General features: G+C 45.2%; 1 protein-coding gene across 3 annotated transcripts in view; it reads right to left on the minus strand.

Moving 5' to 3' along the window:
• Positions 1-19206, minus strand: part of IL17RD (interleukin 17 receptor D) — a 68267-nt gene that overhangs the window by 18053 nt on the left and 31008 nt on the right. For all 3 annotated transcript variants that reach the window (XM_073901409.1, XM_025885586.2, XM_073901408.1), the window contains exons 2-5: positions 10600-10657; positions 5675-5800; positions 1567-1685; positions 962-1082 (exon numbers count right to left, since the gene is read on the minus strand). In XM_073901409.1, coding sequence (XP_073757510.1) covers positions 962-1082; positions 1567-1685; positions 5675-5800; positions 10600-10657 — 424 coding nt within the window. The remainder of the gene's footprint in view (positions 1-961; positions 1083-1566; positions 1686-5674; positions 5801-10599; positions 10658-19206) is intronic.

Below are 19206 nucleotides of genomic sequence, written 5' to 3' on the forward strand. Positions count from 1 at the left end.
CCTATGGAATCATATTTTAATTAAGAAAATGAGACCAACTGTTATAAAATAACTGCTGCATAGAAAATAAAGTTTAAAAAAAAAGTAAGAAGGGAAGGGAAGGAAGGGAAGGGAGGCTGATCATCCGGGGCCTGGAAGGCCAGACAGAAAGCCCAACCAGGAAGGCAAGAGGGAACAGCTGCAGGTTTCAGGATGCCTGGGCACCAAATCTGAAAGCAGGGATTCAGGTTGAGGAAAGACCCACCACACCGCCTACAGAACAGATGGCAAAGGGAACTCAGCACAGTTGGCTGCAGAGTGTGGACTCCAGAGTCAGACTTCTGGGTTCAAATCCCAGCTCCCACCAGAGGCTCTGTACCCTCTGGGTGTGTAATTCCACATCTAATAAGTGGACATGGGAGGATTAAATTCTCTGAAGGGTTGGTATGCAGGTAAACTGAGTCAGTATTTAGAAAGCATTTAGAACAGGGCCTGACACATAGGTGTTAAAACAAACTTTCTAGAAAGAGGCAATATCAGGGTTACTGATTAACTGTCTTAATGTAATCCTGAAAACAGGCAATCACAGAAGCCACTTTCCTGATGACAGGTCAAAAAAGATGGAATTATTTCATGCTCTACCCCTCATCTCCAAAATCAACTTCTACTGTTTTAGTCCTGCTTTTTTTTTTTTTCCAAATGGTTTTAATATATGGCTGTCTTACAGCAGCTGTACCCCTCCCCCACCCAAAATAAGCAGCATCATGTCTACTCTTGAACAAGTTGGCAACTGGTGTCTCTGGTTAGGTGAACTCTGCCTAGGCCAAATCTTAATTCTAAGAATTGCTTTTCTGGATACTTTTGTCCTCACCATGCTAGTTTCATACCAGTATTTGGTGGGCTCTTGAATATATTCCTTGGAAAAGTCATTAGGATCAGGAGCAGTCTCAACATGGGAACCAGGCAAGCAGGCCATACTCACCACGGGTTCTAAAGAAGAAAGGGTGGTAATTGCTTTCATTTTTAATGGAAGGAAAAGGGACAATCTTCACAAAGTAATCCGTTTCAAATTTCATATTCAGGAAAGGTTGAGATTCCATTCCCTAAAAGGGAATAAAAGCAGACACAATATCATGAAGAAATCATCCACCCCTCCACCTATACACCAGACCTTCAGGCCTCCCTGACGGTCACCCACACACTCTGCCAGACCTGGAGTCTATTTTCTGGACCACCTTTAACTGAAATAAAAGATCAGCAAGGCTGCCTGTTCTTTGGCAAGGAAGCCACGGCTGGTTAACACAGACCCTCAAAGCTGGTGGGGAAGAGCTCACATCCTCTTGAGAGCACAAAGCCACCTTCCAGGACGTGTAACCCGAGAGGTGTGTTTACCAGCAAGAGGTGCTGGAGGGATTCTCTGGGTGTGGAGCAGGCTTGAGGTGTTGCCGAGCTATTTTTCACCCACCTTGGCAGGAGGGGTGGACCCCACAGCCCCTCCTTCTCCAGTTTCACCGACATTCAATAGACCATTCAGACTCCCAGAACAATGGCATGTCTTCAGGAGCACATTCTCTGCATGCGACTTACGGTTCTTTTGAAGCTACTGTTGAGCTGCTTTGGGTCCTTTAGAATCAGTTGTTGGCACCGTCTTCCCTCCGACTTCAGCTCCTCCAGTATTACTCGAAATCCTTTTAGGAATTCGATGCCTAAACAAAGCAGAATGCTTTTATGAAAAGCAGACCGAATTACTTTTGAACACACTTTCCTTCCTTTGCCAAGATTACCGTCCTTCCCACCTACATAGCAGAGTTAAAGGAATTCTAACTTTGGCCAGAATATCTGAGTTTTACAGAAAGGAAAACCACATGCCCTGCATTCCTCTGGGACAGGCCAGGTGATTTTCTCTGTCCCATCATGACTCGTTAATTAGCTCTAATTCAGCCAGCCATTTCACAAATGCCCACTGCCTCTGTGACATCAGGGTTCAAATATTTAGGCTGAAGTCACAATTCACCCTAAAAGTCTAGAGTGGAATATATTAATTTCTAGGTCATCAGACAGGGTGTATTCAGCTGATGATAATTCCCAATGCTGACCAGGAACTCCCCCCAAACCATGTTTCCACTTTAAGTTTTCGTCCTGTATTTGCTGGCATGGTTCACTGAGTCATGCACAAAATTCCCAACAAAGTGTATGTCTGCACCCAAGGGGTTCCTAGGCTTGAGATTAAATAGTTTAGAATGCCTATGTGATTTACAAAGCAGTTCTTGCTCTAATCAGGCCTGAAAGGCAGACACCCAAGGGGTGCCCAGTGTGTGCTCTTCAAACAGCCCTCAGAGGCCCCGAGACGCCCACCGTGCTGCTGAAAGGCACCGGCCCAGCCTCCTGCCACCTGAGGAGTAAGCTCCGCTGATCACAAGAGCCAGTACCAGCGCTCTGCATCCCATGGAAACTAGCTAGAGTGGTCCAACTGCAGCTGGAGATCCCCAAAACCAGCCTCAATTGGCGCGGTATCGGTTTCGCATGCTTTCTGAACGCTACACAAGGAGACAATTTCAACCCTTCACTCGCAGGGCAAAAGTAATGACATAGGATACAATTAACCAGGTGGGAAAAGTATTGATGGCAAAGGACAGGTAAATCTTTTTTGAATCCCATCATTATTTGATGAAGAACATATATTTTCCAGTGAGTAGGGCAAAGGAGTTACAATGAGAGCTTCACATTTTCGGGGGTCACAGTGTACAATGTGCTGGTACTGACTCTTCCACGTTGTTTTTTTTTTTTAAGATCTTTATTTATTTATTTGCCAGAGAGAGAGCACAAGCAGGGGGAGCACCAGAGGGAGAAGCAGGCTCTCCGCCGAGCCGGGAGCCCAATGCGGGGCTCGATCCCAGGACCCTGGGATCATGACCTGAGCTGAAGACAGACGCTCAACGGACTGAGCCACCCAGGTGCCCCCGACATTGCATTTCAAGTACAAAGCTTCCTGTGCGGGTGAGAGCCAGCTGACCCCCAGCCCAAGACTCAGACATGCTAACAAGATCCAAGGTCTTTGACCAGAGACCAGTTAGCAGATCTCACAGGAACTTGCCTTTTGAGATTAAAAAAAAAAAAAAAAAGTTGAACAAATCCTTATTATTTATACTAAGATTTAATTCATGCCATGTCCCCAGAGCTCCTATTTAACAAAAGCTGGGTGATTAATAGGATTCAAGACTGTGTATCTCACAGTTTCATAAAAATTCATCAGCTGAGGTGGGAGTGGGTGGTTCTAGTCCTCATTTTTAAAAGACCTGCCTGAAAAACCTATGCCAAGTCTGGGTGGGGTCGGGGTAGAAGCAGCAAATGTAAATTTTTTTTTTTTTTAAGAATGTATTTATTTGACAGAGAGAGAGCGCAAGCAGGTGGAGCAGCAGAGGGAGAGGGAGAAGCAGGCTTCCCACCGAGCAGGGAGCCCAATGTGGGGTTCGATCCCAGGACCCTGGGACCATGACCTGGGCCAAAGGCAGATGCTTAAGCAACTGAGCCACCCAGGTGCCCCAAGCAAATGTAAATCTTATAGTAACACCTTTATCACAATACCCTGAATGAATGCCTTATAGTTACATGTGTAGCAACTTCATAGAGCAGCTTCCAGTGATGGAACTTATTTGCTCCTTTCCATCATTTAAAGCTGGATGAATCCTCCTAACATCCATGGGAGGAAGGTATTATCCCCATTTTACAGATGAGGAAACAGCTATCAAGACACTGAACGACTTGCCCAGGATCACACAGGAATTAAACAGCAGACGTGGGATTCAAACCCCAGAGTGTCTGGCTCTAAGCTGGTGCTCTTAACCCATAAGCTTCTCTGTCTCCCACCGAGTTTCCTTGATAAAACCTGAAAAAACCTTATAGAAACAGATAGAACCTGTCCACCCACAAATCATTGTGCAGGAAAAGCACCACATTCTGCCCTCACTGCTCCACCTGTTAGTTCTCCAACCACATGCTCACATCCCTTACTTTTAAGGAGCCTGCAATTTGTCAGGCCAACCCCTCCACTGTATAGCCTTACATGGAATGACCACTTCCCGTTTATCCACAGAGAATGTTTTTATCTTTAAATGTTAAGATAATGTTATTTTTGGAAAACCCGCTGCGTTCAGACCCAGCGGTATTTACATAGATAAGTGAGTCAGTCCCACGGCTCTGATCTATCCTCCCTCACTCTGCACTCACCTCCCCTGCCGTCGGATTTTTCTGAGATTTATCCTGTTCAGATGAAGAAATCCAGGCTTTTATTATACTTTTCCCTTGGCCAGATTTTTTTTTTTTTTTTTAATTCTAAGATTCAGTGGCTATGTCAAAGGAGCAGGTTTGAGGACCAGGTTCTGATGATGGTAACAGTAGCCACTTTTTTTCCCCCCGTTTTGTTTTTTTCTTAAAGATTTTATTTTAAAGTAATCTCTACACTTGATGTGGGGCTTGAACCTACAACCCCAAGATCAAGAGTCACATGCTCCACCGACTAGGCTATGCAGGTATCCCAGTAGCCACTGTTTTTTAAGAGCTCTTTCTAGGGTCACCTGGCTGGCCCAGTCAGTGGAGCAGGCAACTCTTGATCTCAGGGTCATGAGTTCAAGTCCCACATTGGGTGTCAAGATTACTTAAATAAAAACTTAAAAAAAAAGAAAAAAAGCTCTTTTTAGAAATATACTGCATGTGTGTGTGTCAGGAAATCTTATAACCAACCAAGAGGCAGTCATCTGCCCATTACAGATGGGGAAGCGGGGCTCAGCCAGGGTTAGAGGCCTCTTGTAAAAGTTAGAATCTGGGTTCACACCCAGGCCCATCTGAACAAATGGACCCTGCCCATGTCCCACAGCCAGTTATCCCATCCAATCATTAACTTGTTAAAGAGGACAAGCAGACTCTGCCCTAACCTGAATCTGGCCAGATAATGTGGATTTGCTTTTTCCTGTTTCTTCATTTTGTTTTTTTGTCAGCCTACACAGTTTAAACAAATTCAGTTAGTTGTCAACATTTAAAAATTGATTTTATGGGGGCGCCTGGGTGGCTCAGTCGATTAAGCGTCTGCCTTTGGCTCAGGTCATGACCCCAGCCCTGAGCCCTGGGATCGAGTCCTGCATCCGGCTCCCTGCTCAGTGGGAAGCCCGCTTCTCCCTCTCCCACTCCCCCTGCTTGTATTCCCTCTCTGTTTCTCTCTCTGTCAAATAAATAAACAAAATCTAAAAAAAAAGAAAAAGAAAAAGAAAATTGGAATATTCCTGAAAACTTACAACATGTGCCAGTGCTGTGCTTGGGTATCCATATGGGCACAGAGATGGCCGATGCTGGATGCTGAGGCCATTACATCCTTGGACAGCTCACCTGTCCCCCCGACTACTGCTGAGACCCAGAGGCCAAGCATTCAATGTGATTTATCACCACACACTATTATTTTGTAAACCTACATCTCTCTCAGTAACAGCCAAGTGAATAAAAGATGAGCCGTGAGGCCCAGCATCAAGCTGCATGCCTGCCCAGCAAGTATACGCAACAAAGCAGGCAGTGTATCTGAGCCCAAGCCCACCTAAGCTACACTTATGTCAAGACCTGCCCGGCTCCTGGAGGTTGTCACACTGGGACCCCTGCACTGGTCACCACCCACACCAGCCACGTGGTGGACTCCATTTGACCAACTTACCAAGAGCCCCTGGGGACCAAAGAATGGTGACTGCCACTTGGTCGTGACAAGCGTACTGACTGATGGTGATGTTCTGGGCATCAGCAATCACATGCTTCCCCACTGGATTCAAGTAAGTGGTGCAGTCTAGAGAGTTGGGAGAACAAAGAACAGTTAGATTAAGACATTTATTTTTTGAGGTCCACGTTCATCTTCTCAAATTACACAGAGCCGTCTGGAGGCGGCCAAATCCGTTCTGTTTAAAGACGTGTGCTGCATAAGCCCAAATAGGACATCAAAGATTGAATGTTGGGGAAACTGTAAGATGCTGCAGTGGGGCTTATTTATAGCACCAACACCACTGCCCACCCTTCGAGTTCAATTCTAGGACAGCATGAGGAGGATCATATATAGTGCAGCTGTATATGTTTATACATAGACAGTTGAACTATGTATCTGGCATCGACTTCTTTACTATTATGACACTTTACCTAAATCAGTAATTATTTACACCGATTCAATTGTTTTTCAGCATTAGAGAGTGATCTGAAACAAAACAAATGGCTAAATAGTCTGGCGCTTGCTTTTAGAAGAAACCTGGAGGCAAGGTGAGCAGGGCAAGGAAGCAGGATGAGGCTGGGACTCACCAGGGAGCGGCTCACTGTAAGCCTGTTAAAAAATCCAATTAGTACCTACAAAAGAGACTCGCTGACTTCATGATGAGCAAAGTACCTTCAACATTAATAGCATCTCAAAGGTAAAACTTCTGTTCCCAAACACCATGTGTTAGCAAAGGCACCCACAATGCCCATCAAATTCAAAGAGCTCCATGTTGCTCAAAAAATGAAGACCAATTCTCTGATGCTGTCTAAGGACATTACGTACAGCCATGTGTCAAGGCCACTACAACCATGTGAGCAGCTGTGACACCTGGTATTGCTAAAGAAACCTTCAAAGTCTACAGGATCCTAAAAAACTGCTGGAAGCTTCCAGCCAGACTTGGAATGGGACTCCAGAGAATGGCTGTGGGCTGTTCTGGCCACTCATGCAGGGAGAACCACCAGCCATCCCTGGCAAATGCCAACTCATGATTCTTACACTGCTTCATCTCCATTTCCTTCTCAATGATTAAAATGGAAAACTCTTGCTGGTATCTGCTGCAAAAAGTCCTCAGTTCCATCAAATGTCCAAACCGACTCATGATGCCTCCAAAAGCAGGGTGTTTTACTTTGAGGTGAAGCAGTCAGGGGGATTTTCTAGGTTCGGTGAATCTGCTGCACTCCCCCTGCCCCTGCTGTACATCACACCACACACTTCCCATTTGTTTTTAAGATTTTATTTATTTGAGAGAGTGTGAAAGAGAGCACAAAGGGTGAGGGTGGGGGCAGAGGCAGAGGGAGAAGCAGACTCTCCACTGAGCAAAGAGTCCAACATAGGACTTGATCCCAGGACCCGAGATCATGACCTGAGCTGAAGGCAGGCACTCAACTGACTGAGCCACCCAGGCGCCCCCACATTTCCCACTTTTAGGACTAAAAACGTTCCCTGGGTATTTGAAAATTACAAAAGAACATAAGAAAAATGTAGAAGTCATCCATGCCCTCCCACCACACAGGTAACTAATATCAACTTCTAAAAAACATCTTTCCAAGCCTTTTAATGGGCACATAATATTCCTCCTTTTTAAATTTCTTACTAAAGTTCAACACACATGCACTACAATGCACCCCTCCCACTTTGGTAACTCCCAGCTCCCACACTGCCTTGGGCCCTACTTTCTTGCCTAACTGCTCTAGGTGGACCCCATTCCATAAACTCCATCTGCTTAAAAAGCAGCCACCTCTACATTTCAATATTACTTCTTTTAAAAAGATGTTAGTGGGGTGCCTGGGTGGCTTAGTCGTTAAGCGTCTGCTTTCGGCTCAGGTCGTGATCCCGGGGTCCTGGGATCGAGCCCCACGTCAGGCTCCCTGCTCAGCGGGGAGTCTGTTTCTCCCTCTCCCTCTCCCACTCCCCCTGCTTGTGTTCCTGCTCTCTGTCAAATAAATAAATAAAATCTTTATAAAAAAAAGAAAAGATGTTAGTAATTAATAAAACCAAATTCTACATCTAATGAAAACTATCGAAACATTTAACATATGTTCTCTGGGTGCAGAAGAAAAATTTTTCTTTAAATATCTGGTTTAACACCCACAGTGTACAAATGAGGAAATGTTTTGCAGCTAAGAGACCAGCTGGGTGGCTTCGGATTCCACTGCTGACCAGCCCTGGGTCAGGACAGAAAGCAGCCTCGGATGGCTCATGCATGGCTCTTGCCATTCTATCCTCAGCACAGAGATTATTACCATAGTAAGTTCGGAATCAGAGGTAGTCAGCCTGCAAAAAATCCTAACTGAAACTAGCTTCCCAATATTTAAAAAAAAAAAAAAAAAAAAGACAAGATCCCATCATACTTGTCAAGTTCAAGCTTTTTTTTTTTTTAGATTTTATTTATTTATTTGAGAGAGAGAGCATGAGCAAGGGAGGGGCAGAGGGAGAGGGAGAAGCCGACTCCCCACTAAGCAGGGAGCCTGACGTGGGGCTCAATCCCAGAACCCTGAGATCATGACCTAAGCCAAAGTCAGACCTTAACTGACTGAGCCACCCAGGTGCCCCAAGTTCAAACATTTCCATTTATTGAAACCTCTGATTTAAACAGCTTTTAGGAAAAGATGCACAAATAAGAGCAAATCATGTTTCTTGTCCTTTGTTCATTCCTAATGCCAAAATTAGCACTCTCCAGGTTTCTGTAAATATAATTATGCAAATATAAAGTCTAAGAATTAAGAAAATGTATTACAACCTACTCAGGCATTACCCCCTCAGAGCCTGAAGAAGAAACGAGAAATGCAACGTGAAAGGAGACATGGAGACCTATGAAATTCACTTTTGACTTAATGGCAAGACATTTTCTTTCTTTGTAACATAAAATGGCAAAGGAGTAGAAAAATAAGATTTTGTAGTTTTGTGCTTTTGATGAAAACCTGGTAATTTGTTCTTAGCTATTTCAAACAGAACTGGTAACCAGTCAACAGAGCAATAACAGAAACTTCCTTGTGGAAGAGAGAAAGAAATATCTTTTCAATGGAAAACAATGAATAAATTTTTTACACAAACCTGGATCCAATTATTAGGAATTCTAACATTTTGGATTCTGGTTACCAAAAATTTATGCCCAAATGACATTCTGCCAAAATGCAACCGAGCTTCAGATGTCTCGGGAGTCAATTCGAGTTGAGAATTAAATTCTAATTAAATGCTGAAGAATAAGAAAGAAAATAATGACTAAGAGACAGGCATCAAGCACGTGGGCCAAATATTTAGTCCCATGAAGAAAACAATAAGATACTTCTAAGTTTTACAGGTACAGATCCTCTTTCACAAAACCCCATATTAAATTAGAGCTGCAAATACTTGTTTGCAGCTGACCAGAAAATTTTGAACTCTTGAATGTAATACAAGATCTGCCAGGACCAAGAGCATATATTAGAAATTAACTTTGTAGCTCAAAGAGAGATCTCTAACACATGTCTTTACTTAGCTGAATTAAGTATCATGGACTTGCAAATCTTTCATTAGCTTTGTAACATTTATCCAGAGAACATGCACACACCACTAACATGAAATATCTGTTTCAAATATAAGTCCTCATTGGTTAACTTAAAGTACTCACGTCAGCAACTGTGGGCATAAATTTGACACACATATTTGTATCTTAAAATTATTAGATTGTATACACGACCTCAAACATCTTGCTTTAGCAGTGATCATTTCAGAGGCCTCACTGTGACCCACACCCATTACTTACATGGATTCATAATCCTCTCCAAGAGATGAATCAAATGTCAGGAGTTACTGAACAGGAGTCAAGCTCCCTCTTGTTAACATTTTTACATATAAATTATGGCTCATAAGGCTAAAATGCTCACAATTCTATATAATTACCTTCTTAGCATGAAAGCAGCTGCTGAGGGGGAATTCTATATGCTTAATCAGAAAAAAAAGTACCCCACCCTGCCCTTAGGAAACGACTCAGCCAGATAAAGCCACATTTCCTTGAGAGAAAGGGCCAAAAAGATGCTGTATTCCAATTCCGGTTGGAATAACTTCTAGTATTGGCAGATATCAATTACTGAGTGCACATCAGGCCAACTAAGTTGAGCAGTTAAAAGCATTACCTCATTAAAGCCTCGACATGATGCTCAGGAAGAAACTAATCTTTACAGGCCTTGCAAGCTGAGGCTTAGGGAAGTCAAGTGGCCTGCCATAGCTCACAGCTGACAGGTAGGGCACAGGAGTTGGAACCCAGGCCTACGGAGATGGCCAACTGGAGACCCCTGGGCCAATCTGGAACACACATTCACTTGGCCCACTCTGTGCTTGTGAACGTGTTTAAATAGATGCCAATATTAAAAAATGTTCAAACAAACAAACAAAAAGTGCCAATGTCTCTTTCTTCTTGCAAATCACATCTGGCTACCCTCAGGGCCAAGGCACAAGGAGCCGGAATGGAGAAGCCAGACCTGGGCTGTCCAGTTTGCCACAGTCCCTACCGTTCCCTAGCATCCCTGCGCTTGAGTAGCTTCACTCATTGGTCTGCTGCTGAGCCCCTACAGGCATCTGCCTTTGTTCTTAAGGACATGGTTATATCTTGAAGACATCAGGGGAGGTGGAGGTCTCCATACACAACTTCTCCCAACACTATGGAGGACACTTGACCTATTCAAGCTCCCAAATACTTGAGTGGCTTAATTGAGACTGAGCCATGTTAGTTCCATTGATAAACCTGAGCAGGTTGAGAAAATTCCTCAACCCCAGGACCTGCAGTGTCCTTGATTAAGCATGACTATGTAAGCTGTAGATCACTGAAAGGGCTCCATTCTTCGGCAGTGAAGCCAGTTACTTACTATCATATCTGAAGGTGATGTTGTGTAGCCCGCTGTTTCTGCTGGCTGGCCCCACTCCCTGTGGGAAAACAAGAGAACATGATGAGGAGAGAAGCCAATGTGCTTTTCCAGCACACGTCCCCATAGAGTCAAAATGCACACAAGACTGCGAAGACCCAGGGTCATGCCAGATGCTGAGCGATATCTACCACTCTTCCCACCCACCCTGTGTCCCTTCTCCCCCACTGGCTGCCAACTTCCCTCCAGCCCAGGAGATTCCTAACTGCCAGGCCAGGAGCATCATGAGCACTCGATTCCCCCAAGACAATAGGAGCATGCTGTTCTGTGTTTGGGGGTTAAATAATAATTCATTAACAGTAAAATTGGGAGAGAGACCATGAGCTGCCAGCTGGAGCCCTTCCAGTTGGATCCGCTTTGAGCACTGATTGGTTATAAAATTTGCCTACCAGACACTCTCGTCCAAAAGCTCTATTAAGCCACAACAGATAGGCAATTCCTCAAGTCTAAGGAAACAGGTTTCTCATTCCAAGACCGGGAATGATTGTGGGAATAAGCCATTACTTTTAATGAGAAAATTCTTCACTGCATCCATACCTATGCTTGGAATATATAGGGTGGGTCATAAAAGAAAAAGAAAAAAGACTTTAAAAGGCCTAACTCTAACTTTTGGTGATGTGGCCATTAGCCATCTGCACTCTTAATAGCAGGGGTAACAACTCCGCCAGACTCCCCACTTTAATTACAGCATCCACAGAGGGAGCACCGGAATCCTCCCATTGCCCCGCCTTTTCCTAACCCACCACTTATCCATCATGGGAAAGAGCAGCTACAGATCTGCCGACTCTGGTTTTAACTGTTTCTGTAACAATCGGCAAATGTGCCATTCAGCATTAATTGCAGAATTCTCCAAAACAGTTAATTCTGAAATGCTAAATGATGGGAAAATATTCTAACCACACAACTAAAGTTTCCACTCAACCAAGGGAATGCTGGGGGAAGACCATCTGCTGGCAGCCCAGTATTTAATGGGCAATTGTCACACTGAGACACAATGTGCAGAACCCTTCTGATGGAGCCCAGGGTCTCAGGCCACAACCCCGTCACATCCATATGCTGGAGGCATGTTCACACTGCTTATCTGAAGCCAGCTATGCCCAGTGAAACTCTATCCCTGAGCTCGGATAAACATGGACCTCAGGAAAGCACAGCTGTGCAGAAAGGGATGCACACAAGCATGCACGCGCGCACACACACCACAATTCTAATTCAAGTGAGAAATAAGCACAGGAAATCTAAATCGACGTGGTACATTAGCCCATGATCTACTGGGGCTCCCCTTCTTCCTGATGTACCTTCCTTCTCCAGCTTTCCTGCTTCCATCCTCCCTTTTCCACATACACAGGATTCTGGATTTCCTCCCCTGAGCTGAAACACTTTGGAAAGGGTGGTTTTCTTATGGAAATCCTAAAGGCCTCCATGATTCCTTAGGGAAAATCCTCTAGCATACCACTAGAGGTCCAACTTCCAGATGGCCAAGAGCGGGGTGCCGTGACCAAGCAGGAGACAATGCCATCCCTCCAAAACCCCTAGGAAATGCCCAAAACACCCAAACCACACCCTTCTCCTCCCTTGCAAAGCCCCAGGATAGAAAATCACTCACCATGTATTATGAGTCAGACATTATGCTAGGTAGAGTGGTGAACAAAACAGCCACTGTCCCTGTCCTCAAGAGCAAAGTAACTCATTCCTTCAAAGGAGACTAATGGGGTATGTGGATCACATGTAATGTACATAGGCAAATTTCAAATCACACCCTGACCCTCCAAGAACACTTAGTGTGACATAAAGGTGTATGTAGCTCAGCTGAAGAGCCAGCCATAAGTAAGCATCCAGCCTACAGGTACCACAGGCAGCACCTCACAAGGGATGATTCCAGGGTGAGGACAGCACACCCCCGGAAACTTGAAAGAAGGAAGGATAACTGGACTAGAAGGGAGAGAAAAAGGGAGCATCATGGGAGGGAAACAAAAATGCAAGGGGGCCAAGGTAAGTACCTTAATCCTTCCATTCTCGGGCTGGTGACCATGGGCATGGTCACTTCACTCCACCTGGTCCAAGCCTCCTCAACTATCTTCCTAAAAAGATAATTTGCACGACTTTCCCCTGGGAAGGGGTTTGAGGAGGACCACGTGAAGCCCTGTAGAGAAAGCGCTTTTCAAAAAGGAAATGCATTTAATAGCATGCTCTCCAGCATGTAGGACTCTAATGACCAGTCACCTTCCTTGCAGGACTGTCAACTTTTCACTTTGTTCTTGTTCTCCCCATATTTCTAATGCAGCATGTTTTTCTTTTAAAGATTTTTATTTTTAAGTAATCTCTACACCTAATGTGGGGCTTGAACGTACAACCCCAAGATCAAGAGTCACAGGCTCTACAGACTGAGCCAGCCAGGGACCCCTATAGCAGCACGTTTTTAACAGGTATTTATTGGGTGCTTGCAATGAGCAATGTATTGTGGAAAGAAGCCCAACATCGTGAGATGTGCTCTATCCTGCAGACAAGAACTTAAATCCCTCCAAATAAGGTCTGTGCTGCATGCAGAGCTGTTCAGAAGGGGGCCCAGTGAGCTGGCCTCAAAGGACAGTGAGGCTTGCATATAGCATTGATTCACTACCCACAGAGCATTCCACCTGTACCCAGGCCCTGCAGGGCTGGGCACTTGGCCTTGAACCAGACCTGGGTCCTAATCTAAAGGGACTTTGGCCACCAAAGTGATCTCCTAATGTGTAAATCTGCCCTCACTCTTCTGTTGCGAGCCCATCACCAGCTCCCTGTCCCTTGTAGAATATTCCGGATGTGGTTCCTGCCTCTCTTCTCAGCCACTTCCCTCCCTACCTGCCAGACTCCTCCAGGCACTGCATTATGGCTCAGCGCATGTTCTGGAGCACTTCCATATCCCAGAATGCCCTTCCCATCGGCCAGGTCCTGTTCCCTTCATAGGCTTTCTGCCTTAGTGTAGCTCCATCACACTGTGTCCCTGACACATAGATCCACCTGCATACTTACTTGATGGGGGTATGATAATACATCCCCACAACTTGACCGGCATGGCACTTCTGCCAATGTACATGCAAAATGGTACTTCTAATTCCACAGAAAATCAGAGACTAAAAGACCCTGTGACCAAGCCTGGTACTTGAGCTCAGAGGGAACAGAGCACAGAGCTCAGTTCCATGACAAGGACTTGCTCCCGTGTGCACTGGAAGACCTTTCACTCTTGGAAGTCATCCAGGGCCCGGTTTCTCAGCACGTGCATCAGACAGATGCTCCACCAGACTGTCCTCAGTTCACACCCAAATAATGCACCTGCTGCTCCAGAGCCCTCGGAAACCCTATCAGAAATGGTGTGCCCAGGCTAGCCCACAAAGCACTACTGTTTTCTTTATACTTTGTGGTAGGCAGACTCATACCGCCCCCCAAAAAAAAACATGTCCACATCACAAGCCCCAGAACCTGTGTTACTTTACACAGACAGCAAAAAGTACTACATAGATGTGATTAAGTTTAAGGAACTTGAGATGGGGAAATTATTCTGGATTATCCTGATGAGCCAAATGTAATCACAAGCGTCCTTCTAAGTGGGATTCAGGAAGGTCAGAGAAGGAGAAATGACCACAGAAGTAGAAGGCAGAGAGACCAACACCGATTTAAAGATGCTACACTACTGGATTTGAAGATGGAGATAGAAGGGGCTAATAAGCCAAGGAATGTAGGCAGTCTCTAGATGCTGGAAAAGGCGGAAAATCAGTTCTCCCCTAGAGCCTCCAGAAGGACCCAGCCCTGCCAACATCTTGAGTTTAGCCCCACAGACTCATTTCGAAATTCTGACTTCAACAACTATAAGATAATGAATTTGTGCTGTTTTAAGTCACTAAATTGTGATAATTTGTTATAGCAGCAACTGAAAGCTAATACATACATATACTTTTAGCCGCATTGTTGAAATGGATCTCAATGTCACACTCGCCCATGTGCTGTCATTTTTCCCTCCCCACACCCAGGGCAGACTGACTGATCCCTTGTCACCGCACTCTATCCCACCCTGGCTGCAGGCAGACATGGGACACTGACCCAACAGAGCTAGCTGCTTCAGATTCTGCCATCCTAGATATAGGCTTCTGTGGGCTAGCCTTGGACATATCTGGAGTAGAAGAGTGGTTAACAGAATGGGCTGTAGAGCTGTACAGATGTGTGTTCAAATCTCCCCCTCTCAAGCTGTGTGACCTGAGACAAGCTTCTAAACTTTCCTGAGCCTCCTTTCCCTGAGCTCTATAAAGTGTTTGAATAAAACTTCCTGGAAAAGCTCGGCGTGGGACTGTGTGAGATGACACGTACCAAGCGCTCTGCACAGCCTGTGACACGTTGAAAGGGTGATGGCACCATTCCTGGGAAGATTCCTGCCCTAATAAGCAAGGAGAGACCTGTGCAGCATGGGGGTATGTGAAGTAGAAAAGGACATGCTCACAGGAAGGGGCATCTCCAGATATGATCGGTCTCAGCATCCAGACCTGGGGGGTCTGGCAGATGGATGGACAGTTCAGGGCAAGGTGACAAGGGCACTAACCACCAGACCACGGAATGGTCTTGGTGGGAACTGGGCAACCCAGTGATCCCCATCTCTGGTGAGTGCTCAGGTTGGATCTGATGGGGAGAGACTGAAGGCAAAGTGACCAGAGCAGCACCCCTATTGCCCTCATCCTCCCCCCACCTTGTGCCACAGTCCTGGGCCTGGCCCATAGTCAGCCTTTGGTAAATATTAGTTTTCTGCCTGAGTAAATGAACTCATGATGAAACCAGGTAATGCACACCAAGAATCCAAGAGGACCTAGCTTCATGTGACAGGGTGATTTATGGGCTTGGAATCAGGACTCACACTAAGAGAACATGTGTAAGCGACTTACAAAGCTGTTCAATGGCTTTGGAAGCTGTTTTTCAGTAAACAATTCTAAACTTTTAGCTACTATACCCATTTTGATATTTAATGAGCTTACAATTAAGAATATTTGTTTGTTGCCTATTACTTAAAATCTATAAATACCAATGCCGTGGCCTCAGGGTGTCACATTCTTAGTTCATTAACCACCCCCATTTGCTGCACTTAGGGCAGCTTTTAATTTGTTCCAATGCTAGCTGCAAAGCAAGCCCCAGGTGCCTGGGGCTCTGCTATGAACACTCTATGGTGAGCAGGGACGGAAGAAGCAAATGGGAACATAATGGAGAAAACATCTTTTACTCAGGAAAGGGGGAGGGAACGATAACCTATAAGTGCTCTAAAGGAATAAAATTCAAAACCCATACCATGCTCCACCCATATGGCAAAAAGGCAAAGGCCTGGACACAAAGACATCCACAGGCAGGGATCCCACACCGAGCAGCCACGAGGGGCCATCTGGGGGCCCACTTCCTGAGGGGCCCTTGTGGGTTCTGAGCCCATTGAAGACACCAACTTCCCAGAGCAACATTTCCAATCCAGCTACAAAACAGCTTAGCTGCCATTTTGGAAAAATGCATTTTGAAAAGGACTGTGCTAATTGTAGTAACCCCCTTTCCAGTGGAAGGCAGGCCAAACAGTAAGATCTAAACAAGACTGCTTTCAAATTAGTTAAGGAAGGACCTCTCAGAAAGCTGGTAATGTTTTAGTGAACGGAGTTCGAGTTCGGGTGAAAATTTAAACAAGAGTATCCATCAGAAAGAACTGAGATAATGGGTTTGTAAAGGCACATTGAGCGACTACTTAAAAAACTAAGGCCAACGTACACTTTCTATTTTCCCTAACATTTCCTCCACCTTGGGTTTCCAGTGTGTCAATGAGATGTGAAAGATAGCAGACAGCTCTGTGAGGCTTAAAATGCACAACAGGCCTGACATTTTTGTCTCTGACCAGTGGACATGGTGAAGGCAAGAGGGAGAACATGGGTTCAATTTATTCTGCACAGGTTCAGTTCAGATGGTCTCATAAATGAAGTCAGATCCCACTTCAGTTCAAACCTTTAACTAAAAAAAAAAAAAAAAGTGTGGGGGTGGAGAGGGGAGGAAGAAGTCAGCAAAAAGCAGAGAAGCCCCAGGTGATGTAAGCGGAGGAGAATGCCGGCAAACCCAAAACACAAGGCAAATAAATCACAAAGCCAGCAGCTTGGGTCTGGATCTATTCAAGATATTCTTCTCAACATTCCCGGGAGCTGTTCTCTCTCTCTTTCCAACTCGATGCAACCAACTTCAGGAACGAAGAGTGCCCGCTGTCTGATTTGGGGAGGTGAGGCCTCGGGTGCCTAGTGGGGAACACACAAGCTCTGGGGGAGCACCGGTGTGTTCCCGCCAGCAATTACTGCGTCGGCCGAAAAGACCCAGAGATCTTAAGCTAATTAGAGAGATTTGCTCGAGGAGGTAGGAAATCACTACTCCAAAGCATCGCCTGTGTACCAGACCAAATCCGTAATCATGATTCATCTCTGACATGTTGCTAATCAGCACACACATGTTCCTAATTTCACGGTCCCCAAAGGAAAGCTGAAGGGACAATTGTTTCTGAGTTCTAACATGGAGCCAACCGATGCCAAGTGACCATGTGTTCTGCTTATCAAACCGAGAGCTCTAGTTTCCATCTAAGTGGCTTTTTACCCCTCCTCCCCTCCCCCACCCTCATGCCCAAGGAAATCCATTCACTAAAGATGTGTTAGGGCATTTATAGCAGTTGTTTCTCAGATAGCAACTTTTCTTTTTTTTTTTAAATTGAGATAGAATTGACATATAACATTGTATAAGTTTAAGGTATACAATGTATAGATCTGATATATTTATATATTGTAATAGCAACTTTTCTGACAGGCCTAAATGGAATGGAATGTATTTTTAAATGTCTTTCCCTGCTCCAGACTTTTTCTTATTGCTTTGCCACTGGAATATACACATGCAGTGAAAGCCCAGAGATATCAACACACACACACACACACACACACACACACACACACGCACACACACACACATACACACCCCGCTGACTCTTCTCCTGTGTTTAAAAAACAAAACAAAACTCTGCAGCCTTCTTAGTTTTCACAAAGCAAAAAGCCCAAGTACTTTTTCCAATTAAGTCTGTTAAGGATCTGGGCTGTGTGTTCTCCCATGGCTGACACTCACAAATAGACAGGATTGTTCCATTTTTCCAATTCTCAAAATGTTAAAAAGCAAGCTATAAAACATGCCTCTGGCTAGAGAGCCAGACCTTTTCCCTCAGCTGCGCACACCACTCCCATCCACTCAAATGAGAACCGCATGGTAAAGAACTGGCATCTTTAAGGTAACCGTCAACCCATCTGCAGTTTCAAGAGCACACACACAACTTCGCAGACACAGATTAGCTGGTTTTCTGTAAACACTGGGTACGAAGAGGAAGCAAGCAACCAACCACCCAAACACCCACCCAGCAAACCAGCTACCAGCTTGCACCCACTTAGCTGTTAAAGGTAGTTATAAAAACTTCACTCCAGAAGCTCAAGAAAGTATCTTCCTGCAAGGGCAAAACAGTGATTAGACAATAGGGGAAAACTTAACGCTGTACACATGATTGTTATGCCTAAGCTCAGAGGAAATGTTCGGATCAAAACAAAACTACTAATAAAAAGGCTTAGGACCACACAGAGAGCGTGCACTGAATTATGCCACTTCAAATACTGTTTCTGAGGCCTGGGGACGGAGTCTCCAAATACTGTATCACATCTGGAATTCTGCTTTTACAGCAGAAATGCCTGCAGAAATGGATTATGACGTTGCCATGGGGACCCAGCCTCCTCCGGCCAGGCAGGTCCCCGGCGTGCCCCACACATGTGCTTCCTTCAAGGTGGATTTCGCATATTTGGAAATTATGGAAGGCCGCCCTTTTAGGTTTTAGTGTTAATCAAAATATCACAGGCCACACTCGGAAAGCAAGGCGACCCCTTCTGTCAGCCTATTATTTCTGTCCACATGGTGGTCTCGGAGAGCAAAACCTCCTTAAAATAACAGTGGGAAGAAGCAAGTCAATATTAGACCCCTTTGCAAAAATTATCTGTGGCTTTTCCCCCTTCCTCTAGGAAGGAGACAGGCTTCAAAAGCATCCCTTTTAAACTCTCTCATTCTCTGGCTGCAAAAATCCAAGTGAAGTCAACCTGTGCACACAGCTGCCTTCCATTGCTGGCCTATGGGAGGGACCCCAGGCTCCAGCTCAGTTGCTTGCCATCGCAGAAAGTGAGCCACTAACACCATCCTGGCAGGGCTACTGGCCAAGGCAGGGGGTCTTCACTCTGAATTGTTGTCCAGGGGAAAAGGTTTCTAGAACCCATAGGAGAACCCTGTGAGAAACATTCCTTACCCAATTTCCCCCAGAAACGTTCTTACATAAGTTGGGGGCATTCCCAGAACTCTCAGAGGAAACCCAGGGCTTCACAGGTCCCAGGTCCAAAGCCATATGTAGACACGAAGAATCTAGAGACGCCACTTAGAAATAAGGAGGTACATCTGGGTTTCCCCACTTCCCTGGGATGCAGCTCCACCAACCGACCCCTCTAGGTGTGG

The sequence above is a fragment of the Callorhinus ursinus genome, unplaced genomic scaffold (genome assembly GCF_003265705.2).
Source record: "Callorhinus ursinus isolate GAN/ISIS: 27379988/994484 unplaced genomic scaffold, GSC_fseal_2.0 scaffold15, whole genome shotgun sequence".
Classification (NCBI taxonomy): domain Eukaryota; kingdom Metazoa; phylum Chordata; class Mammalia; order Carnivora; family Otariidae; genus Callorhinus; species Callorhinus ursinus.